Source organism: Sarcophilus harrisii, chromosome 2, assembly GCF_902635505.1.
Source record: "Sarcophilus harrisii chromosome 2, mSarHar1.11, whole genome shotgun sequence".
Classification (NCBI taxonomy): domain Eukaryota; kingdom Metazoa; phylum Chordata; class Mammalia; order Dasyuromorphia; family Dasyuridae; genus Sarcophilus; species Sarcophilus harrisii.
Window position 1 is genome coordinate 542,383,290 of NC_045427.1, and position 25,675 is coordinate 542,408,964.

A 25,675-nucleotide genomic window follows, 5' to 3' on the forward strand; every position below is an offset into this window, starting at 1 on the left:
GTTGCTATAAATAGTTTTGGACAAATAGGTCCTTTTGTTTTCTTTCATCTCTAAAGGATACAGACCTAGTAGTGGTTTTTCTGGGTATGGGTGGTTATATTCAGTTTTGCTGAGTAGGTGATTCTTGAATATAATCTAGTTCCTTTGCTTTTGGAATATCATATTCCAAGCCTTTTTGGTCTTCGAACATGGAAGCTGCTAAATCTTATATGATCCTGATTTTGGTTGCATGATATTTGAATGGTTTCTTTCTGGCTGCTGGCAATATTTTTCCTTGACATAAAAATCTGGAATTTGGCTATAATATTCCTGGGAGTTTTCATTTTGGGAAATTTTTCAAGAGGCGATTGAATTCTTTGAATTTCTGTTTTACTCTCTAGATCGAAGACATTGGGGCAGTTTTCCTTGATAATTTCTTGAAACAGGATGTTGTCTCTTTTTTTGGATCATCATTTTCAACTAGTCCAATAATTCTTGAGTTACCTCTCCTCAATTTTTTTTGCAGGCCAATTGTTTTTCTGATGAAGCATTTTGCATTTTCTTCTGCTTTTTCATTCTTTTGACTTTATTTTGTGGTTTTTTGATGTTTTATAGAGTCACTGGCTCTCACTTGACTAATTCTCATTTTTAAGGAATTATTTTCTTTTTTTTTTAATTGTCACAAAATTATTATTTTTATTGTTTATTGTCTCTGTAATTTATTATTTGTATTATATAAATCCTTTCTTTTTTTTTTATTTAATAGCCTTTTATTTACAGGATATATGCATGGGTAACTTTATAGCATTAACAATTGCCAAACCTCTTGTTCCAATTTTTCACCTCTTACCCCCCACCCCCTCCCCCAGATGGCAGGATGACCAGTAGATGTTAAGTACATTAAAATATAAATTAGATACACAATAAGTATACATGACCAAAGCGTTATTTTGCTGTACAAAAGAATCAGACTCTGAAATATTGTACAATTAGCTTGTGAAGGAAATCAAAAATGCAGGTGGGCATAAATATAGGGATTGGAATTCAATGTAATGGTTTTAGTCATCTCCCAGAGTTCTTTCTCTGGGCATAGCTAGTTCAGTTCATTACTGCTCCATTGGAAATGATTTGGTTGATCTCCTTGCTGAGGATGGCCAGGTCCATCAGAACTGGTCATCATATAGTATTTTGTTGAAGTATATAATGATCTCCTGGTCCTGCTCATTTCACTCAGCATCAGTTCGATGTAAGTCTCTCCAGGCCTTTCTGAAATCATCCTGTTGGTCATTTCTTACAGAACAGTAATATTCCATAATATTCATATACCACAATTTATTCAGCCATTCTCCAACTGATGGACATCATTCAGTTTCCAGTTTCTAGCTACTACAAAAAGGGCTGCCACAAACATTCGTGCACATACAGGTCCCTTTCCCTTCTTTATAATCTCTTTGGGATATAATCCCAGTAGTAACACTGGTGGATCAAAGGGTATGCACAGTTTGATAACTTTTTGAGCATAGTTCCGAACTACTCTCCAAAATGGTTGTTTAAGGAATTATTTTCAAGGAGCTTTTGTATTCCCTCCTCTTTCTTTTTTTTTTCCCCTCCCATTTGGCTCATTCTGCCTTTTAAGAATTTCTTTTCTTCAATGAATTTTTGTGCCTCTTTAATATTAGGGTTAGTATTTTGATTTATTATTGGTATTTGGGGTAACTTGGAGTTAATGAGTATGGAAATTACTCATTAAATCATAAATCTCCATCTATGAAGATTTAGCAAAATAGACTGAGCAGCATCAGACAAGATAGAGTATATCAGAAAGGAGTGGCTGAAGAAAGACAACATTACATGGTAGAATTGTGAATGTAGTTCAGCCTTTTTAGAAAGAAATCTAGAATTGTGCAGAGAAAGTGACTTATACATCATTTTGCACTCAGTCCATTAATTCCCTCTATGGAGATAGAGGGAAATACAACCAAGTTGGTTGTATTTTGAGGTATTATTTTCTAAGGTGTTTTTTTTTTTTGGGGGGGGGTGTCTCTTACCAAGCTTTTAATTCTTTTTTTTTTTTAAATACTTTTCTTGCAGCACTCTCATTTCTTATTTTTTCTTCTACCACTCTTAATCTAGTCCCTTAACTCTTCCAGGAATTTTTGTTAGGCTTGGGTTCACTCAGCATTTTCTTCTCTTTCTCTCTCTCTCTCTCTCTCTCTCTCTCTCTCTCTCTCTCTCTCTCTCTCTCGGAGTTAAGTGACTTGCTCAAGGTCACATAGCTAGGAAGTGTTAAGTGTCTGAGGCTAGATTTGAATTCAGGTCCTGCTGACTTCAGGGCTGGTGCTCTATCCACTGAGCCACCTAGCTGCCCCTAACTTAGCATTTTCTTTGAGATTTTTTGAGAGGTTCTCCCAACGCGCCCCCCTCCTTCTTCTCCTCCCCGCCTAACTTTGTCTTCTGACTTTAGATTTTAATCTTTTTTGCTACATGGTCAAGTTCTCTTTCTGTCTCTATCTCAATTTCTGTGGTGTTTGTGTGTGTGTGTGGGGGGTGTTTTTCTGTGTGTGTCTGTCTCTGTCTCAACCTCTCTCTGTATCTTTGTCTCTGTCCTTCCTTCCCTTCCCTTCCTTCCCTTCCTTCCCTTCCCTTCCCTTCCCTTCCCTTCCCCTTCCCTTCCCTTCCCCTTCCCCTTCCCTTCCCTTCCTTCCTTCCCTTCCTTCCTTCCCTTCCTTCCTTCCCTTCCCTTCCCTTCCCCTTCCTTCCTTCCCTTCCTCTCCCCTCGGATGTGTGTGTCTGTCTCTACCTCTCTCTGTATCTTTGTCTCTTTCTTCCTCTCTCTCTCTCTCTCTCTCTCTCTCTCTCTCTCTCTCTTCTCTCTCTCTCTCTCTCTCTCTTTCTTTTTCTCTCTCTCTCTCTCTTTCTTGATTTCTTGATTTCTTTCTTAATTGGAGTTAAGTGACTTGCCCAAGATCACACAGCTAGGAAGTGTTAAGTGTCTAAGGCTAGATTTGAATTCAGGTCCTGCTGACTTCAGGGCTGGTGCTCTATCCACTGAGCCACCTAGCTGCCCCTCACTTAGTATTTTCTTTGAGGTTTTTTAAGAGGTTCTCCCAACCCGTCCCCCTCCTTCTTCTCCTCCCCGCCTAAATTTGTCTTCTGAGTTTAGATCTTAATCTTTTCTGCTACATGGTCAAATTCTCTCTGTGTCTTTATCTCAATTTCTGTGGTGTTTTCTGTGTGTGTTTCTCTGTGTGTGTCTGCCTCTGTCTCTATCTCTTTGTCTGTCTGTCTGTCTCTGTCTCTGTCTTTCTCCCTTTTCCTTCCTCTCCCTCTCCCTGCCTCTTTCTCTTTGTTTCTCTGTATGTGTATATTTCTCTTTTCTGTCTGTCTGTCTCTCTCGCTCTCCCTCTCTCTTCCCCTTTTTTCCTCTCTCTCCTTTTCTCCCTTCCTCCTCTTTCCTTTCCTTCTCCCTCTCCCTTCTCTCTTTTCCCTCATGTATTATTTTTTACTTTGAACTTTGTTAAAGTTGGGCCCTGCTCCCATATTGTGTAGGAAGGCACTTTCCCAAGCTTCATGCTTCTTTGTCCTGCTGTTTTTGGAGGTGGTTCTAGGGGTCTTAATGTTTGGGGGCTTCCACGGTGTATGATCATAAAGGGAAAGAAAGGTTTGGTCATTGTTCTCCTGGTCTGTGCTCCAGTGTTACCCGGAAAAGGCCCCACTTTCCCTGCAGCCACAAACACTAGTGCTCTTCTTGCCTTTGGAACTGTGACCATCAGGTCCAGGTCCCCTGTCTCTTGTGACTGACCAGAAGCATTTGTCTCTTGAACTGTGACCCAGAATGTCTCTGGGTGGTGAACTTCCAAAGCTGTTACCACTACTGTTGTATTTACCTCCAAGGACTATTGCTGGTGCTACTCTGTGTACATTCTGGGCTTGCCCCAGCCCCAGCCCCAGTGTTACACAATCTCCTAAGTTGTCCTAGGCTGGAAAAATGCCTCACACTGACCTTTTGTTGTCTCTGCTACTTCAAAATTTGATTGAGGAATTATTTTAAATTTTTTGAAGGGGAATGTTGGGAGAGTTCAACTGAATTGTTGCTTTTATTTCAATGTGGCTTCACTTTCAGTAAACTCTATTGTATTATTGAAAAAGAATCTCTTCAATTTGGAATTAAGCCCAAAGGACTATAAAACTTGGTATAGCCTTGGATCCAACAGTGTCTTTATTAGGTCTGTATCTCAAAGAGATCTTAAAAGAGGAGGAAGGACCCACATGTGCAAAAATGTTTGTGACAGCCCTTTTTGTAGTGGCTAGAAACTGGCAACTGAATGGATGCCCATCAGTTGGAGGATAGCTGAATAAATTATGGTATATGAATGTTATAGAATACTATTGTTCTATAAGAAATGACCAGCAGGATGATTTTAGAGAAGCCTGGAGAGATTTTTTGTGAATTGATGTTAAGGGAAGTGAGCAGCACTAAGACAACATTGTACAGAGTAACGGCAAGATTATTCGATGGTCAACTGTGATGGTCTTGGCAGTTTTCAGCAATTTTTAATGATTCAACACAATTTGAATAGAATTGTGATAGAAAGAGCCATCCTCTTGCAGAGAGAGAACTATGAAGACTGAATGTGGATCAAAGCATAATATTTTACCTTTTTGTTGTTGTTGTCACTGTTTGATTCGTTTCTTTTTTTTTTCTTGCTTGTATTTTTTCCCTTTTGATCTGATTTCTTGTGCAGGATGGCAAATATTGGAAATATGTTTAGAAAAATTGCTTGTTTAATCTATATAATCTATATTAGATTGCTTGCTGTCTTGAAGAGGAAGGAAAGGGGAGAGGAGGGAGAAACATTTGGAACACAAGGTTTTGGAAAGGAGAATATTGAAAATGTCTGCATGTATTTGAAAAAATAAAATACTATTAGAATTTTTAAAAAAGAAACTCTTCTATCCTGTTCCCACCAAAAGATCAGCCTTACAGCTTTTTCTTTAAAACATTCTAGCTTTGAATAATTCTAAATATTAGGAAGTTTTTCCTTTCATCCATCCATCCTAAATTATTTATAGCTTCTCCCTTTTATTCTTAGTTCTGGCCTTTGTGGCCAAGAAGAACAAATACAATTTCTATATGGCAGGACTTAGAATACTTGAATATAACTATTATCCACTGTCCTGTATTTCTTTTTTCCACAGTAGATTTCCTTCATCCCACCTACTCTTAACCTCAGGTTCCTTCAATTGAACATCATATGGCATTATTTCAAAATCCTTCATCTTCCTGGTTCCCCTTTTTATGGATTTTTTTCCAGCTTTTTAGTGCTTTCCTTATAAAAAAGTTGCACCTAAAAAAGAACACATTGCAAGTATGATCTAACAAGGTGATAAGAGCAGAACTTTTGCCATTCTAGTCTTGAGCACTATTTATTTCTTTATGTAGTTTAATATTACATTAGCTTTCCTGGCCTATGAGATATATTTTTACCTTAACATTTTGAGCTTTCAGTTCATTAAAACACTTCCTAACTGTTTCAGGTGAATGGTCTAGCTGTATATTCTTTTCTATCTTATAAAGGTGATTATTTTTTAGTCTCAAGTAAAGACTTCAATTATTATTAAGTTCTATCTTAATAAATTCAGCCCGTTCTTCTAGCCTTTTTAGATTTGGATACTATTTTCCATCTTGTTATCTATCTTTCTAGCATTGTGTCATCTTCTGATTTGATAAGCTTGGCATTTATAATTTATAATCTTATCCAATGCTTATTTCTGGGCTATAGAATTAAGTTCCACTTAGGAGGAAAAAATGAAAGTCAGATTCCAGAATTTATTAGATACAATGAAATTCTATATAGAAAGAAGCACTTTAATAAATGCCATTGAAATGAAAGAGGGCAACATGTAATAGTGATATTACTTTTTAATCTTAACATTTTGAAGTGTACAAAATACAATAGTCTCCTCTACTCCCTACATCCCTTGAGTACTTTTACTTTGAGATTGCCTCCCTTTTACATTCCATTTGTCTTGTATGTAAATGCATGTCTGCTTGTTGTTTTCTCACTAAAATGTGATCTCCTTCGTGGAAGAGACCATGTTTGCATTTCTTTGTATCTCTAGAGCTTAGCAGTGTCAGGAACATTGTGGGCACTTAATAAATGCTTGTTAATTACTTACACTAGTCTTTAATAACTGCCTATTGTCGTCATTGTTATTTTTGGTGTAAAAGATTATATGTGTTTGCTTTGGAAAGGATCCTGAAAAAGCTGGGATATGACATGCTTTCAAAACCTCTTAGACATCAGCCTCTTGATGTTGTTAGAATTGAGACACCAAGACTTAACCTGGACTCAGCCAGTGCCAATGTATCCACAGTCTTGGGTATGGAACATAGGAGTTGGGGGGATGGGGAAGTTCCTTTGAATTGGAGATTGCAGATGTTCACACTGCTTAAGGAATAGACTTGGATCTCAGCTATATACTATACTATACTATTTCAGCAGTTCTGAATATTATCAGTAAAATATTAGCAAAACCATGAGGGCACAAAAGCGGGAGGACTCCTAATATGCACTTCCTGTATTCAGGAAGTGAATGTAGAGGAAAGGAGATAATGTGTCTTGATCACCTTGATTAAAGCAAGTAAGTATTCCACAATTGATCAGTCATCAGACTTGGGTATACTTACTTAATGTTAGACCCATTGCTAGATGTGATAGATATTGAAATGAATATTAAGAAATTGCAGAGGCAAGGAGTGAGTGTGTGAGTGTGTGTGTGTGTGTGTGTGTGTGTAAATAAATGGCAGAGAGATCCATGGACATTTGGGCAACTGAAGTCTGTTTTTATAAATATTTACATAAGTGGTATGTGTATACATTTGTGTGTGTGTGTGTGTGTGTGTGTGCATATGTTATAAATAGATCTCTGGTTTATTCCTTTTATTCCATTTAGAAGGCACTTTAGTAACTCTCCTTCATCTGAGTGTCATTTGCCATGTAGTAATCCTTGTCTTATTTTCCTCATAGGGCTTTTGTGAATTGTAAATCTTAAAGCTATGTGTAAATAGAAACTACTTTTATTATCCAGGCTACCATTTAAATCATAATATCTGTTCTTCCTAAGCTAGTATTTTGCTTTGAAATGCCACACTGGGATTTTAAATGGAAAGAGCACCTGTTCTCAGATGAGAACTTGGGTTCAAATCATATCTCTAATGGGCATATTACTTAACTTCCATGGGTCTTAATTTTCTTATGTATAAGTTTGGAATGGATGGCCCCTGGGGTCCTTCCCAGCACTACATTTGTCAATCAATCAATAAGTTTTTATTAAATTTTTGTTACATAATAGGCTCTATTTTAAGTGCTGGCTATAAAAATATACCTTGTCATCAAGGAGTTCATATTCCAATACAATCTGCAAATCACTGTATATACAAAACTGTATATATATACAACTTCACTATGAGTACGAGCCTCATTCAACATTTAATTATTAATATTAATAGAATAAATCATCATTATAAACGATACAAATTTAATATGGAAATGAGGCCATATTTAACAACCGTAATGTTTCTTTCATTGGGGAAATGGGGTCAGGTTAAGTTGTTCACAATTTAGTTTTGAGCTATGTAGTAGAATAGATATAGATGGTGCTATATGGATGCCTATAAGATTATTCATTCACTATTACATTTCTCAAATTTGTATGCTAAGAATGATAGAGGAAGTTTGAGAAGCACATCACAGTGAACATTCTTTCCTAGGTCAGTGATTTCCTTCATGTATTATTTCAGGGATCTCTTCAGCTTCAAAGTTATAAACTCCATATGGGTATGTATAATCTATTCCATTAGGTTAGAGAAATTCCATTTTATTTTTTGAGTTAAACATTTATGAAATACATAATTATTAATCAGAGTAAAGAATCTCCAACTTAAGTATGAACATCCCTCTATCAAAGCTAATGACTAAATTTTCTGAAACGAGAAACAAAATACAAAATTTTCTTTTTGAGAGATTAGGGAGTAGTTGGGTAAATCCAGCAAATACCACCTTTTCTACATGCCTTTGATCTTAATACAATCAACATCCCAAACAGCCCTTCTTAAGAAGGTCTTTTTTGAATTTTATATACTCTTGCTCATCTTCACATCTGTGGCCTGTAGATATGAAAATTGTATCTAAAATATAATTCATTATCTTCCCCTTCAAACTATACCTGACTTTTTGACTTCCATCTTTTTTGTTGAGGTTACATGCAATTCTTCCAGTCTCTTTGGTTTTCAACTTTCAATTTTCTTCATAAAGTCCTTCACCGATCAAAGTAATGGATCATTGATGATTCCATAAGGGCATTGATGAAGAATGCTATGCACTTTCTGGCAGAAAGATGATGGAGTACTATGTTGAATTAGATATATGTTATGGCCAATATGGGGATTTGTTATGTTTAGCCATTTGTTTCAGTTCCCCCACCCTACCCTTTCAGGCTCCCAGGAAAGAAAAGAGATAAATGCTTAATAAAGGAATGAAAAAATAAAAATAAAAACCTGACCTGTTAAATCAAAAATTTGGTATTCATATCTTTATTCTTACCTTTCCATTCTATTTTGTTTTTGATGAATGAAGTTGATGTTTAATTTATAAAGAAATAAAATTGGCTTTTATTTTTTTTAAATAAAACTATTGTTTTCATTACATTTAAGAGTTATAGTGGGAAAACTCAGCCATTTTTCCTTTATAAAATATATTTGGCTAACCTTAGGAACTGGACTGAGTGATTGAATTGTGAAATAAGTTATATAATAAATGATGACACTGGAAATAACGTTGTGTGTTTGATTAAATGCAAGTTGTAATGAGAACACATTTCTTCTACCCAAATGAATTCACTACTGTTACTGCTTCATTGACATTATAATTAGAGGTGAAATATCCTGATCATTTCCTTTTTCTTTTAGTAAATTTATTTATTGTTAATACACGTTATTTTATGAATCATGTTCATAAAAATCAGAGCAAAAGGAAAAAACCATGGGAGAGATGAAAAACAACAAAAAAAAGTGAATTTAGCATGTGTTGATTTACATTCAGTCTCCTTAGTTCTTTTTCTGGTTATAAATGGCATTTTCTATCCAAAATCTATTGGGATTACCTAAGATCACTGAACCCCTCTGAGAAGAATTAAGTCCTTCATAGTTGATCATCACCTATTCTTGCTGTTACTGTGTACTATGTATTCGTGATTCTGCTTGTTTCACTCAGCATTAGTTCATGTACATTTTTCCAGGCCTTTCTAAAATCAGCTTGTTCATCAGTTTTTATGGAACAATAATATTTCATTACTTCATATACCACAACTTGTTCAAGTGGTCTCCAGTTGGTGGGTATCCACTCCTTCTTTGCTACTGCAAAAAGAACTGCTACAAACATTTTTGCACATGTGGGTCCTTTCCCCTCCTTCAAGATTTCCTTGGAATATAGATTCAGTGATGGATGGCATTGCTAGGTCGAAGGGTATGCACAGTTTTATAGCCCTTTGGACATGATTCAACCTTTCTGGAGAGCAACTTGAACTATTTCACAACTCCACCAACAATGCGTTAGTGTACCAGTTTTCCCAAGTTTCCTCCAATATTTATCATTATCTTTTCCTGTCATTTTAGCCAGTCTCAGAGGGGTGAGGTGGTAAGTACCTCAGAATTATTTTAATTTGAATTTCTTTAATCAGTAGTAATTTAGAACATTTTTTCATATAACAGTAAAATGATTTTAATTACATCATCTGAAAATTCTATTATATATTTTAGAAATGAGGCCTTTATCAGACATGCTGTAAAGATTTTCCCCCAGCTTTGTACTTCTCTTTTAATCTTGTTTCTGTTGGTTTTGTTTGTGCAAAAGTTTTTTTTTTAATTTAATGTAATCAAAATTGCCCAGTCCCCCATTTCCTTTTATTTCAAATAAAAATCTTAAATCCTCGAATGTAAATCCCCAAACCCAGTTTCCTCCTTTCCTTTTTTATGTTGATAAACTTTTAGGTTTCTTAAAAATATGGATTTATTGCAAAAAAATCTCCATGAAAAAATAGTGTATAGAATGTGTTTAGGTAAGTAACCAAGGAACTTAGTATATTCAATGTTAAATATCTTTGGCTGAAAAATACAGTTCTGTGATAAATAATTTTTTGGTTTTAAATAATTAAAAAATATTGCTGGTTAGGTCTTGATAAGCCAATCTACAAAAAAAGACTAGGTGTATTAGTATCAGCTCCGTTTTTTTGAAACATATGCAAGGATGACATATGAATATTACATTTTGAAAGAAGCCTTAGGTATCTAACCAGGCTTAATCAGAAATAACTTTTATTTCCACTTATTATCTAGTTATCTATTCCTTCCACAGTAATACCTGTGCTTTTGTAATGGTTATTTTCTTCTTTCTTAACTATTTTTTTAAAAGTAATATTGAATTCGTAGAAAAGTAGTTTAATTGCCTTGGGAGTGGGTGTGGAAGGAAGCTGAATTATAACCTTGAAACTAGACAATAAGCCCATTTTATGGGGAAAAAAGCAAACTTTGAACTACAGTATTCCAAAAATATTTGGAGTCTTGGATTTCTAAATTTGCTTTTGCCATATAATCATTAATCTATTATTCATTGGGCTCTTTGCAGTATTTACATGGAAATGCCCATGAATTTTATCACTCTGGAAACCTGAATAGAACATGGAGTCCTTCATGCACTAATATGAAGGGCCATGCTGTGTCAATATTTTTAACTTTAGTTTGCCAACAAAAACTGGCTCTGGAGAACACCTCAAACATGCTTTTCAGCCACGATGTGCCAAAGAAATGTGAGTTATTGTAAGACTGTTATTGTTGCCTTTCTTTCATTTATTTTCTTACTCTCCCCTCTTTCACTCTCCCCTGCTATTACTTTACCTCTGGAAATGAGGATTTATGCATGTCTCATATATTGGGCAACTTCTCAAAATACATGACAAATTATGTATGTAGAATTTATGAGGAAATAATATTAAGGAAGAAGCATTACTATATACTTTGCCATTAGACCTTAAAGATCTTGAAATCTTATAGACTTAACTATTCAACTTTCAGTTGAATTCTTTCATGTGTTATCTCTCTAATTATAAGGTAAGCTCCTTGAACACAAGGACTATATTGTCTTTCTCTCCTCAGAGCTCAGTACAGGGAAGAATTCTTAGCACATTGTAAGCACTGTTAATAAGTGCTTTTTAAAAGATACATTCTATAATATATAGTTTGATTTTGTGGATCTGAAAATTTAGATTTTCCCATTCTCTCCTAAAGTCATTTCAGAACCAAGATTCATATCCAAATTTTCCTTTTTTTTGGGGGGGGGGGGGTTGTAGGGTAGGATGAGATGGGATAAGGATCCATTAGTAATTTTGAGGGAATAAAAGATATCATTTCTTTCACCTTGTTTGCATAGTCTACTGAATACAAATTTTCTGAAGATAATGTTAGTATAGGATTTTCCTTGGAATTAATCGAATATATGATCCAAGGATCCTTTCCTTTTTTTTTTTTTTTTTTTTTTCATTTTTTAAAAAGAGCTTTTTATTTTTCCAAATATATGCAAATATAGTTTTCAACATTCACCTTTGCAAAACCTCCAGGTTCTTTTTTAAAACTCCCTTCCTAGACAGAAGGCAATCCAATATAGATTAAACATGTGTACCTCTTACAAAAATATTTCCATATTCATCATGCTGCTCAAGGGAAATCAGATCAAATGGGAGGGAAAACAGGAGAGAAAAACAAACAACAGCAACAAAAGTGGTGAAAATATTAAGTTTTGCTCCTTATTCAGTCTCCCTCTCTCTCTTTGTGAATGGCTCTTTCTATCACAAGTCTATTCGAATTCCATAGCTGCTAAAACTGAATGCAGATTGGTTTTTCTGAATTGATTTTGAATTCTTATTGTAAGAAACTCAAATGGTATGTGTTCCACTTATAGTTCATTTATAGGAAATGAAGTAATTGATGTCTCATGTGTCCAGTGCCTTTGTTTATCTATCATAATATTTTGTCTCCATGGGTTCTTTGCTTAGTGATAAGAGGCCTGTAGGAAATTCCTACTGTTCTGCTGAATGTGTCCAGTGATAGACAGCCATTAGATTTGGATAAATGTGTTTATTCAACTAACTTAGGTCTTTGGGGGAAATCATACCCAGTAACTTTTTTAATTTACCCTTCATCTACCCCTTTTTTTTTTCCCATCTAAGAAACTCTCAAGTAAACAAATAAAAGCAGCATTAACTTAGTAATATAGTGAGCCATCTACAGAAACTTTAAGACCATTTTTCCAAAATATGAGAATTGCTATTCCCTTTTGCTAATAGAGGCAAGTTTGTCATGGATTTTAACATCCCATTTTAGTATTGACCAGGTTTGTTTTCATTCCTTTTCAAAAGGCTGACTATTTGTAGAGAAACTAGAACATATTCTTGCATAGGTTCAAAGGAGAGCAAAGGCATTAACTGTTGTTCCTTTAATATACCTTTTCAGTATTTCAGTTTTAATTTTTTTATCTCTAGTTTAAACATTCCTTTTAACAGAGAGGCAAATTAAGTATATATTTCCCATATTCTCTTTCTTTGATTTCCTTTTCTTATTCCCATTTGAGAGATTTCCCTTTGCTGTTAATACAAAATGGAGTTCATTTCCCAATCTCAAAATCCTCTTTATCCTGGAAGACCCTCTTTATCCTGGAAGATCTGGAATTTAAACCTCCTTCTTGGGGACACTTTTACTCTTCTCTTAATTTCTTACAATCTGGTTTCCAACTCTGTCATTCCACTGAAACTTCTCTCTCTAAAGTTACTTATTATTTTATCTGCCAAATCTAGTGGTGTTTTCTTTATTCTCCTTTTCCTTAACTTCCTTTCAGCTTTTGACACTGTTGACCATTCTTTCTCTATACTCTCTTTTTTCTAGGATTTCAAGATATCAATCTCCTAGTTTTCCTCCTACCTATACGACCACACACTCTTATTCTTCTTTGCTAAATCCTTCTCCAGATCATGCTCTCTTAAGTTTAGGTGTCCCTCAGTGCTCTGTCCTGGATCCTTGCTTTTTTCCTGCTTTACTACTTTATTTGGTTATCTCTTCTGCTCCTATAGATTTAATTATCAGTTTTATACCATATTCTCAAACCTATCTCTCCTGCCCCTGAGTCTCATTATCTTTTCATAATCTATAGAACTTTATCTTTAGATATATTTATAGAATTCATTATTTTCCTCCTTCCCTCATCCCTCCCCTTCCTATATCCCAACTTCCCTATTAGCATCGAGGACACCATTCTCCTAGTACCTCAGGCTCACAACTTGAGTCATCCTGTATTCTCAGCGTCTTTTACCCCTTCATCCAAACTGTTGTCAAGACCTGCTGATTTCACTTATCTCTTCCTCTGACACTACTCTTCTGTAGGCCCATAGTTCTAATCAATCAATCTCTCTCTCTCTCTCTCTCTCTCTCTCTCTCTCTCTCTCTCTCTTTCTCTCTCCCCACCCCCCATAAATTATAGAAAATTACTAAGGCACAATTGCTGAAGTGATTCTTTTCAAATTGCTTATATTATTATTTTTTGTGATGGTTCCTGCTGTCATTGTGTTCTGTTCCTCTGCATCTCTTTAAACCTGAATTATATACTGTTAAGGCATAACTATACTTGATAGTTCCTCCAGAGAGATTAATATTTTTAAAATAAATTGAAAAGTGTAAAAGTGCACAATCAAGATATTTTTACTCTTATTAGAGGACTGACTATAAAGTAATGATGCTGGTTTTCATGTGTTGTTTCTGGAAATTAATTCCCATCCTTCATAGGTGTAGTTATTACTCACAACAAGGAGTTTATTTCTTAACAAGCAAAAGCTCAGTAGCAATTCTTTGCTATTTTTATAGGTCTCACAATATATGATTATTGCTTAATAAACTCAGAATTATTCTAAATTATTCTGCTGTAGGAATGAAGGGGTCATGGAAACCATGGCAAAAAAAAAAATTCAGATGGAAAAAAAACCCAACTTTCTTTATTTGCTCCTTTGTTTGCACTGAAAGACATAGTATTTTAATTTGTTTCCTTGTTATATTTCTTTACAATGTAAAATTTATTTTGTATAACCAGAATTTCCTGGTCTGGACCAACTTTTCTATTATTTGGATAATCTTTTTTGTGATCCACAAAAAGGGATAGGCCTCACTTTCTGCAGATTGAGTAGTGATGATCAGGTGCATTAGAAACTTGAGTTGAACAGATTTAGTCCACAATGGGTTAGTTTTAATTTTTCTGAACTTTTATAGTCTAATCATTTTTAGAACGAATTTATTTTAGAGATAATAGTGAAAGAGCTTGGGGTAAATTGAAATCAATCACTGAAAATTTTAGAATTTTCTCTTGACAGGGAAGAAATCCTGAAATTGAGGAGCATTTTAACTTGATTCTGAGGTTGAAAGTCTAGAAGTATTCTCCTATTGCTTAAGGTACTTAAGACCTGATATGAGAGCTGTTATCAGCTTTTCTGGTTATCCTAAATGTTGATATCACAGAGTTTTTGAACTGTACTTTGGCATATGATTCCATTATTCATTGTGCTATAAAATTATTTCCTAGGGATCCAGATATTTACATTGGTAAGAAAAAAGAAATGCTATTTGAAACAAATAATTTATAAACAAAGCCATTTTCAAAGCTGATCCTGATAATTTATTCAGTGGCTTTAATGATGATAATGATAATGACAATACTTGACAGTATTATTAGAATGTTACTGTGCACTTTTCCATGTCTTTCTACAACCTTATCTAATGAAGGGCAGTATTGCATGATGGATAGAATTTTGGATTTGGAATCAAGAGAACTTCAAGGTCTCAAAGACTATAGATTAGCTGTGTGACCTGGGTGAATTGTTTAAACTATCTCAGCATCGATTTCATGATCTGTAAGATAGAGGTGAAAATGTCATCTACCTCACAGAAGTGCTATGAGGTTGACATCAAATGTGATAATGTATTCAAAATACTTTACAAATCTTAAATTTCTATACAAATGTTACATGCTGTTATTATTATGTATCTCTAACCCACAGTTGTATTTTCAATACAACTGCAAAAGAATTGGTCCTAGGACAATATACTCTTGTGCTATTTTTAATATTTAATGTAAATTGAACTGTTAGATCTTTATTTATGTAGAGGAATAACCTTATTAGAATGCAAAATTGTACGTTCATTGAAAACATTCATAAGCCTGGTAGCACATAGGATGATGGAGATGTGCCTCATCCTTTTTCCATGTGATTTTTTTTTTCAGGGAAAAGGCAGTTAAGGTTAAATGACTTGCCTGGGGTCACTCAGTACATGAAGTGTCTGAGGCCAGATTTGAACTCAGGCCCTCCTAACTCCAGGACTAGCAGGCATTGCATCCCCTGCACCATCTAACTACTTCTCCATGTGATTTCGATATTTTCTTACTTAGACTTTGAAAGACTTTCATTTTTTTTTTCCTGCTTGAAGATGGTATTTTTTTTGGCAAACATCTCTTAGAAATATTGTTCTTAAATGTTTATGGATTAATGTTGTTATCCATTTCATTCTCATTTTGAATATTTTAATGATTTATTTTTATTCCTATTGAAATTAGGTGCTATTGAGTAGTCTTGAAAACTCATTCTTAATAATGAATTATTTGTCTGTAGCTTTTGAAAACCTCACAGGTATTTAAATGCCTCTGTGTTCATGCTTTGTTTTCTCAGTTAGATTTTATAGGGGGGAAAAAAGAATATGATAGTATAACCTGTTTGTCATGTGGTAGGAATTTTGACCTTCTAATGCTGATTGATCTTCTAATGCTGATTTGGGGTGTGGTGTGTTTTTGGTAGGTCATGATTGCTGTGAGACTGTGAAGGTCCTGCTCTGTGCTTCCAAGGAGGGACTCCCTGTTTTTGTGGTGGCTGAGGAAGATTTTCGCTTCATTCAGGATGAAGTATATGATGCAGCCCAGTTCCTGGCAACCAGTGCTGGAAACCAACAGGCACTGAATTTCACCAGGTTTCTAGATCGATCGGGACCACCCTCCAGGGATGTAAACACTCTAGATGAGAAGGTAGCGCTTGCATTTCGACACCTCAAACTGCCAGAAGAATGGAACGTGCTGGGAACAGACCCATCTTTGAATGGTGAGGACTTAATAAGATCAAGCAGGGAATGTGGTTATGTCTGGAAGTCTACCTCAAAATTTATCTTTATGGTGGGTGTACTGCTTTTAAATTTGGGATAATTTGTCTAATAACCTATCTGTCTAAGGCATTACCTTAATATCTTGGTTTAATTTTTTTATTAACATTAATGTTTCTTATTAACAATCAATTAAACTTGTTTAATAACTGTTTGCATTTAAATTAATTAATTTCCATGGATATTGATTTTCTAGTCACTCTCAAGTTTTCATTAGAATCTTTTTTTATTTTTCCTTTTTTATTCACTTTTGCTTTTAGAATGAGCATTGTTTGCACTTTGTGATTTGACTTTAACGTTTTTTAAATTGTTTTTTCATTGTTTTATGATTCTTTTCACATTTAGTGATATACTGTATATCTGTTGGTCTTTATTGCAAGAAAATATTACATTACTTAGCACAATTTATTTAATTATTCCCTTTTTGTTGGACATTTAGAGTGTATGAAAGAGAAATGTTTAATCATCCTGGACAAATAGGCTGGGGCGAGATTGTGAAGGAGTTTAAACACCAAATGGAAGGCTTTAGATTTCATCCAGTGGTCATTAGGGAGCACTTCTTGGGTTAGAAAATGCTTTCCCTACAGCAACCCTGCAAGGTATATAGTATAAATATTATCACTGTCATTTTAGGGATGAACAAACTGAGACAGAGAGATATTAAGTAACTTGTCTACGAGCACAGTTCAACCTGTGAACTTTTATGGATGGATGGATGGAGAGATAGGGAGACAGATATAGACAGACTGAGTTTGAGATACCTAGTAGGGATATAGAGAAAAAGGATTTTTGATTAACAAATAATCTTTAGATATTGAACTGAAGTTCAAAACAGAAGTCAGGATTGAAGACAGGGAGATTTTCAAATCACCTACTTATAAGAGATACTTGAAGATATGAAAGATAAAATTTACAAGAGATATAATATATGGTGACAAAAACAAAGGGCCAAGCACTGTACACTCCTATTTAAAGAGTGGGAAGCTAAAATAGAGCTATCAACGAAGATAAAAGGACCTTGCAGATGGGTAGGAGAAAAGATAATGTCATAAAACTAAAAGTTAGGGAGTGTTTCCAGAAGAAAGGGATGGTCAGCAGTTTTAGACTCTACAAAAAGTTCAAGTAGCATAAGGATTAAAAGAAGGTTTTTAGGTTTGACATTGATAACTTCTTTTAAAGGTCATTATAACTTTTTGCATGAGTAAATCAACATATAATTTACCTATTAAAATTATTAATCATCGTTTAGTTTGTAAATGTTTCTGTGTTGAAATAAAACAATAGTAAATAGTAAATAAAAATAGTAAATTTATACATTAATACATATTCAGGGTTTCTATATGTTGCTATGACTTAAAGATTGCTCAGTCCAGTATAGTGCATACAGGTCTGGATTAGGAGGCAAATGCCTTGAGGTAGTCTTCACTCTGCTGCTAAATGGATATGGTTCTGTCATTCTAAGGAGGTCATTTCATCCTACTGAGCCTGTTTCTCATAAGTTGAATAAAGGGGTTGAACTAGATGAGATGAGCTGTGAAATTATTTCATAGTGTGTATATAATCATAACTTCTATTTCATTATAAAAGTGAAGAAAGCTGGGCAAGATCTGACATGCATTCGACGTTTTCAGAATTCAAAGAAAGGATAGGAAGAATCCTTTGGCCTAAGAATTGTACTGAGCAAGTCCAACCAGTTGGAGTGGGAATTTCTTAAGAATGAAATTCTGAAATTACAAATTGAAACAATAATGTTGAAAGAAAAAGGAGAACTCTCTAAAGGGATGGATGTGGATGCACAAGAAACTCATTGCCCAAGTTTGATTTTTCAAAGGACTTGCTGTGTAATAAAGCATAGAAACAAAGACATACAACTGGAAAGATGAAAAGAAAAAAAATTTTGGATAGCCTTGCAAAAATAGTGTCAAGAACACTAATGTTCAGAATATATTGAGGCTGTTTATGCATGTTCAAGACCACAAAATATACATTTAAAAACATCTATATTAAGGATAAATCAAGTTTAACAAAGAAGGGTTAAGTATGGATGAGATGATGAAAACATACTGCAAAAAGCAGAACTACTCAGTTCTTTAGAGACTTCTTTTTTTCCTAAGACAAGGACATTAATTTTTGGAGTGAGAAATAAATGGCAAAAATGATTAATAAGAATTTGAAACAACACAAAAGAGAAAATAGTACAAGAGCATTGAACTGTCTTAAATGAGTTTAAGCCATCAGGTCAAAAAGAACTTCCTCCCAGGTTACTGAAAAAATTAAAAGTGATTGCTAAGCCACTTTCAGTGATCCCTAAAAGAGTATAAAGAGAGAGGTGTCACAGGCTTGGAAATGGTCAACTGTCTTTTTTTTTTAATAGCTTTTTATTTACAAGATATATGCATGGGTAATTTTTTAGCATTGACTATTGCAAAACCTTTTGTTCCAATTTTCCCCCACCTTCCCAGGTAATGGTCAACTGTCTTAATTCCTTCTTTCTCCCAAATAGGGTAATAGAGTCTGCAAATTTAGAAGTTTTGAGATAAATAACTTTCTGGCTCAGTTCTATAATGCTATTTGTTAAAAGGATGACTTAATAAGTCTTAAAAAAGGGAAGCAGTGATCTTGATGCTATATTGGACCTCATTGACACCTTACCAATTATACTAACCTAGTCTTTATTTTTTGACAAGGTTATAGAATTAATTGTGTAGGGAAATACTACAAACACAGACTTTAGATTTTACCAAAGTATTCGATGAACTCATATGTGCTCTTGTGAATAAGAGGGAGAGATGTGGACTAGATGGGTGCATTTGTGACAGGTTGATTGACTGGATTCTGAATAATTATGGGGTTATTGTTGGATAGTAGAATGGCCCATGGATTTGTAGTTGGCCCTAAACTAGGATGGAGAGTCAGCATAAGTAGATCAAATAATAAAACTCCATCTTGACCTTCACATTGATACATTGGATTTTCCCTTACAAGATATTTTCAAGCAAAGTTCGATGACTACTTGTTAGGGACATTGTAGAAGGGATCAAATTCTTGTTCAGTTATGGATTAGACTAGATAGTGTAAGTCTCTCCTAAATTTGACATTCTGTGATTTTTCTTTTTCTCATTGCTGATGTACATCAAATCTATTTTTATATATGCACTCCAGGTCCAACATTGTATCCACTGTGTCATCTAGTTGTCTCTAGATAATTTTCAAAGTCAACTAGACCTTGCACTTTGTATTAGTTTTATGGTTAACTAGCTTTGTAATCATAGTCACTGAATGTGACCCCCAGAAAAACCTGTTTTTCTCCTCTATAAAAGATGCATAGTTTTATTATTCTACTATTCTAGTTAGATTCGTTAAGATTTTTGACTCAGCTTGTCTGAGTTATATGCAAGGACAGAAAAACAAATGATTTAGAAGTGTCTTTTGGAATGGAGTGTCTCAGAAGACTTGGGAATTGTCTTGCTTATGAAGTAACAGGATTGTTGTTTTAGAGTACCTTTCTTTAGATTGAGAACCAAGTGAAAAACCTTGAAAAACTTCAAAAGGATAGTTATATACATTTTTTAAAAATGTAAGTTCCCTGAAGCAGCTCCTATTTTATTTTTAAAATTGCGTACATTGCTGTGAGTAGGACTAGGTGATGAAATTGAATTCTTGCATGAATTCATGTACACTAGCCTTGTAGAGGTCAATTTAATGTAGCCCTTATGTGGAAATCACACATAGCTCTTAACATTAATTTGTGCTTAATTGATGTCAAATGTCACTTCAAACGTCCATATGGGTAACATATAACAAGGACATCCTTTCAGAGAAGGACCTTTACATTAATTATGTGTTAAAATAAGATGATCTATATTATTTATATCACCTGAAATTTGTCTCTAGCCTTAGGTTATGTAAATTCCACCCTTCCCCCCATCCTCCATCCATCATCTTGGAAAGAAATATTTATTGTAATCTATAAACTTGTTTCCTTTAGTCCTACAAAGAAATTTCCATTAATATCTATAAAACTAATAATGATGATAGCTAAAATTTACATGGTACTTTAAGATTTATAAAGTGCTTTACATTTAATACTTATAATATTCTCTGAGGAAGTGATAGTATAATCTGCATTTTGATAATAATAATAGTTAACAATAAATAGTGCCTATGTGCCATGCATTTTGCAAAATGCTTTACAAATATTATCTCATTTGATCCCCAAAACAATTCTGGAAGGTAGGTGCTGTTATCATTTGCATTTTACCAAGAAGAAATTGAGGAAAACTTGTTATTTGACTTGCCCAGGAAAATACTGCTGTTAAGTGCCTGAAACTGAATTTGAACTTGTCTTGACTCCATGTTTATTGTTCTAGATACTGCACAAGTGGAAACTGAAATTGAGAGAGTTTGTGACACATCCAGGGTCATCAGCTAGTAACGTTGGGGCAAGATTTGAATTCATTTTTTTGTGACTTCAAGTCATCATTTAACCTCTTTTGACTTCACTTTCCTCATTTGTAAATGAAGAATTTGGACTGTGTGACTTCTGAGACTTCTAGTTTTAAGTGGATGACTCCAGGATCCTAGCTTGTAACCTCTGAACTTTTCAGAACCTTATTTTCATAACTGGTGAAATTATTAGATGAAATAATACCTTCTCTGAGTAGTTCTATGAGGATTACTCAGGATACTTTTCAGGATTGGTATAAGGATTAAATATAAAATACATATAAAAATGCTTTTAAAATGATGAAACACAGTAATGGTAATACTGGTGCTTCATGTTTTTGCATTTTCTTAATCTGCTGTGAATTTTCTTTCGTGGTGAAAGGGGTTGAATTTCGGTTTGTCTAAAGTGACAGTTGATGGTCCCATCTATACTGTCAGCCCAAGAAATATCAGAGAAGTACAGCAGAGTGGTCACTAAAGATTGAAAATATCCTGTTTCACAAACATCACTATTCTCTCTGTAGCAAATCAGGAGCTATGTGAATAATGGAAATCGTGGCCTATCCAGGGATAGAATAACCTGGTATGCAAAGAAAAGAATAGCTGCTTATGTTGAAGTAGCAGAGATAGACAAATGAAATGGGATTTTTCCTCTTGTTCTTAAATATTTTTAAAAGCTGTTTCTTAAAATAATGCAATTAAAAGTTTTATTAAATATTTCTTAATCTCTAGATGTATTTTAAAAAAAAAAGAAAGTTCTATTGTAGCTTGCTCTGCATTTCTAGCAAGAACTACACTAATGACAAAGATTCAAACCAGAAATAAATGGTAGAGCAAGAAAACCTACACTGACAGGATCTGTTCATGATATATCTTTATTAGTTCACCAATGCCTTAGTGACAGTAGTGACAAATTGAATTGGGCCAGTACTTTCTCGGGAAAAGGAATATCTAAAGCAGTGGTCAGCTTTATATAATGCTATAGAATGCTCCCATTCAAGACTTATATAGGAAGATCAGAGACTGCTCAGTCCCAGAAACATGTTGTGGGAAATGTTTCATTTTCATTTGGCCCTGGTACTGTTTAATCCTAGAAGATGACCTGATTCTTCAGGAGGTAATGCTGACCATAAAGAGAAAAGGAAAAGAAAAGACAGTCTCCAAGATCAAACAGACCAAATAAAGTACAAAGAACAGCATGTGCATTCTCTATATCTTGGCTTTAAGAATTTATCTTTTGAGTCATTGCTGATTATTTGTTTCTGGTTAATAGCATCCCAAACTTTAATCCTTGTGAGGAGAGAGTAATTTTATGTGTGTGTGTGTGTGTGTGTGTGTGTGTGTGGAGGGGGGTAAGTGAGGATGGTAAATTTTAAGTGTTTGGCAGTTTTTTGTGAAAAGTCTGCTAGCTTCAGATACCTTGGTGGTCAGCTTATATCTTCATATGTCATACTTTTGCAAAATGGAGGGTGGTAAGAACAATAACCCAAAATGTTAAAACATTAAAAAAAAATGAACCCTGCCAGCTGGCTCATACACCATTAACAAATAACTATATATTTCTTCTTGACCTGAAATAAAGTATCTAAACTCCAAAACTAACTGAAAAATCATTCTAATGCTTGAGCTATAAAAGGCCCTTTTATATAAGAGCCTTTTATATTAGAGCTTTCATTTGAGTTATGCTTGGCTGATGTGCCACATCTCACGTTAAATGTAGGTATGGCTTTCTCACATTTGAAATGAGAATTTCTCTTTCAAGAAGTATAAGTTGCTGATAAAGTGTTCATTTTTAGCCTTATTTAATTAGATTATCTCCTTATCTGATTTCTCTTCCTTGCCAATCCTTGCTTAATTCATATTAACCTTTGCCTAACGTAGCTATTAAAATGTTTGCTTTTATATTTCATGGTTATTCAGCTTTATGATGACACCTCTGCTGAATCCTGTTCATTTAAATCACATTGGTTGCTTTAGTGTGTTCGCTGTGCCAACTGAACTAAAATAGTTATCACGATAGTTATTAATCACAGTATTTTTTGTGTTCTTTTGTAATCTCTGCAGTCTCTTCCAGATCTTAGTCCCACATTACTCTTTCTGTGTATGATGTCTGATTAAGTACTATAAACAATAATAAAAAGAAAATTATGATTTTTACTTTTACATAAAAGTAGTATTAATAATAACTGACTTAGAGCTATATCTTATGTACCTTCTTTTAATTGATCCTCATAACAGTACTATGAGATAATTACTAGATATTGTTATCTCCATTTTAAAAGTAAGGGGGAAAAACAGTTCTGGTTAAGTGACTTGCTTGCTTAGGGTCACTTAGTATCTAAATCAGGATTTGAACTGAAATCATCTTGATTCCAAATTCAGTATTCTGTCTGCTTTGTAACTGCCTTTGTAGCATATACTTTAAGGTAGCATGAATTTATAAAACATTTATATTGTTTACAGCTTTGTAGAGTGCTAAAAGAGTGGGTAGAAGATACTTGTGACGTAAGAAATTTAAAATTTAATAAACATGTATTAAGCAACTCTTGTATAGTAGGCACTATGCTAAGTTCTGGGAATACAGATCAGTCAAAGAAAAGCCAAGTCCCTGCACTCATAGGTATTGCAGTCTAATAAGAAAATCAAAAGGAAACTGAAGGGATGGAGGACAATTTTAAGGATATCCAGTGTGGGGGCATCATGTTCTGTGGAGTACAAATCAAACAAAACTGCAAACAGAAAGTAGAGAGTGAGCTGGGAAGTTCAGGTCCTTGCCCTCTCTAAAGGAAAACTTTAGAAGAGCACTGCAGTCCTCCAGAAAGAGGGAAGACTAAGAGAGATCAGAAGGAACCGACTTTGATGTCAAGTGGTCACCTTATCTGGGAGGAGCATCTTGTTCCCTGGATCTCAAATCAAACAGAGCTGCAGATGTAAAGTTCCATCCTGCCCATAAAATGGTGTTGGGGACACACCGTGGATAATTTTAAACAACTGGAGAACAAAAGCATGGCAGCATTTAAATAAATACACACACACACACACACACACACGGTAGTGTTGGACTGAATGTGGATGTATGGGGTAACAAAGAAGTGCCGAAACTCCACCATGGCATCAAAGAAAAAGCTTTGGGCTTGGCATCTGGACGCCAGGTTAAAATTCTGTCTCAGATACTTAGTCACTTGGTGAGCATTAGAAAAATCATTTAACATTTTGGAGCCTCAGTTTCCTCATTTCTAATATAGAGGTGGAAGTACTTGAACTACTTATTTTATGGCTTTGTTGTAAAGGAAAGGATTTTAATAACCTTAAAGGTTATGTGTCATTCAGTAAGAAAAAGGTTCAACCACATTGAATGGTATTTAATTAGCTGTTAAATTACCATTATACATTTTCCTCCCAATTTTAGGGAGTATTATTTAGGTAACATCTTAATAGTCAACTAATGATCCAGAATATTTATTGAGAACAATAGTCATAGACTAATTTATTTTTGTCACATTTGTGCTTTTTAGTATTAAAGCTGTTACTTCTTACATCCTGTTTTTTTCTTCTTCTTAAAGGCCCATGGTTTTAGAGGTTTTGTGTCTTTGAATTTACTGAGTACTTACTAGGTGCCCAGCAGCATGGTAAGCTGTGTAAAGAAACAGGGCTTCTGCTCTCAAGGATATAGTAATCATTTGTTTTTATATAGAAAGGCTTTATATGTTGTAAAAATGTGTGTGTGTGTGTGTGTGTGTGTGTGTGTGTGTGTGTACACATATACTATTTTTATTTCAGGTTTGCAAAGTGCTTTAAAATATTATTTTATCCTCCAACACTTATCACACCCCTGTATATAGTAGTATATGGTAGACTCATAATTATCGATAATTGACTAACCCATAACCACTCTGGAGATAGGTGCTGTTATTTCCCCTACTTAAGGACTGAGGAGACTCAGGCAGAAAGAGGTTAATTAACTTACCAAGGATTGAGTAAATAATTTGCTAGTAAGTGCCTGAGACATGATTTGGGTAAGATAAGATCTGGTAGATATCAAGCAATTTTAGGAATATATGTTTATCTAATTTCAAAGATTAGATGGTCTCCTTGGTCTCAGCTTTTTCATTTGTTAACTATATGCATATAAATTGTTATTAACATCATCATGTTAATGTATTAATACTTTGTTAAAATTGTTTAACAGGGATTTGACTAGAGCCCATCAGAGCATCAGTTCTGTCTTCAATGATAAGAATGTCATAATTCTGAACTCTTTGAAGAGCTTGTTTCCCCATTTTCTCAGTTCAGTTAGACTTTGGGGTGGCATGTATCTAGTCTTAGTAAACACAATAATGGGAACCACCCTCTGTCATTACTTTCATATGAAAGATAGGGTTGAAAGCAGGTGCTGTGTCATAATTTTTCCTTTATTTATTTTGATCAGAGTCCTAATTATCAGTTAAAAAAAAACTTGAAGAAGATTTTATAGTGGTATAGTAGACACATGAGTAAGAACCTAAATAAATGCTTTAAAATCCCATTTCATTTTAGATAAGATGTTTAAAAAGATTTTTTTAAAATTTCAATTCCAAATTCCTTCACTCCACCTACCATCCATTGAGAAAGCAAAAAATTTTGTACCAGTTTAAAAAAGTCTTCCCAGTTTTTTCTGAAACCATACTCTTCATTTCTTATAGCACAAGAATAGTTTATCACATTCATATATTCATATATTTCAACTTACTCAGCCATTCATCAGCTGATGTGCATTTCCTCAGTTTCTAATTCTCTGCTATTACAAAAGAAGCTGGAATAAACATTTTTATACATAGATAATCTTTTTTCCTTTTTCTTTGATCTCTTTGAATTAATAGTATTGCTTGATCTAAGGATATGCACAGTTTTGAATCCCTTTGGACATAATTCTAAATTATTCTCCAGAATGTCAGACCAGAATGTTACAACTCC

The 25,675-nt window shown here is 34.4% G+C and overlaps 1 protein-coding gene across 10 annotated transcripts in view; it reads left to right on the forward strand.

Moving 5' to 3' along the window:
- Nucleotides 1-25,675, forward strand: part of AKAP13 (A-kinase anchoring protein 13) — a 359,098-nt gene that overhangs the window by 144,197 nt on the left and 189,226 nt on the right. For all 10 annotated transcript variants that reach the window (XR_004232435.1, XM_031955550.1, XM_031955554.1 and 7 more), the window contains exon 4: nt 15,922-16,218. Coding sequence is in view for 9 of the 10 variants with exons in the window: in XM_031955550.1 (XP_031811410.1) it covers nt 15,922-16,218 (297 nt within the window). In the remaining variant the exon portion in view is untranslated. The remainder of the gene's footprint in view (nt 1-15,921; nt 16,219-25,675) is intronic.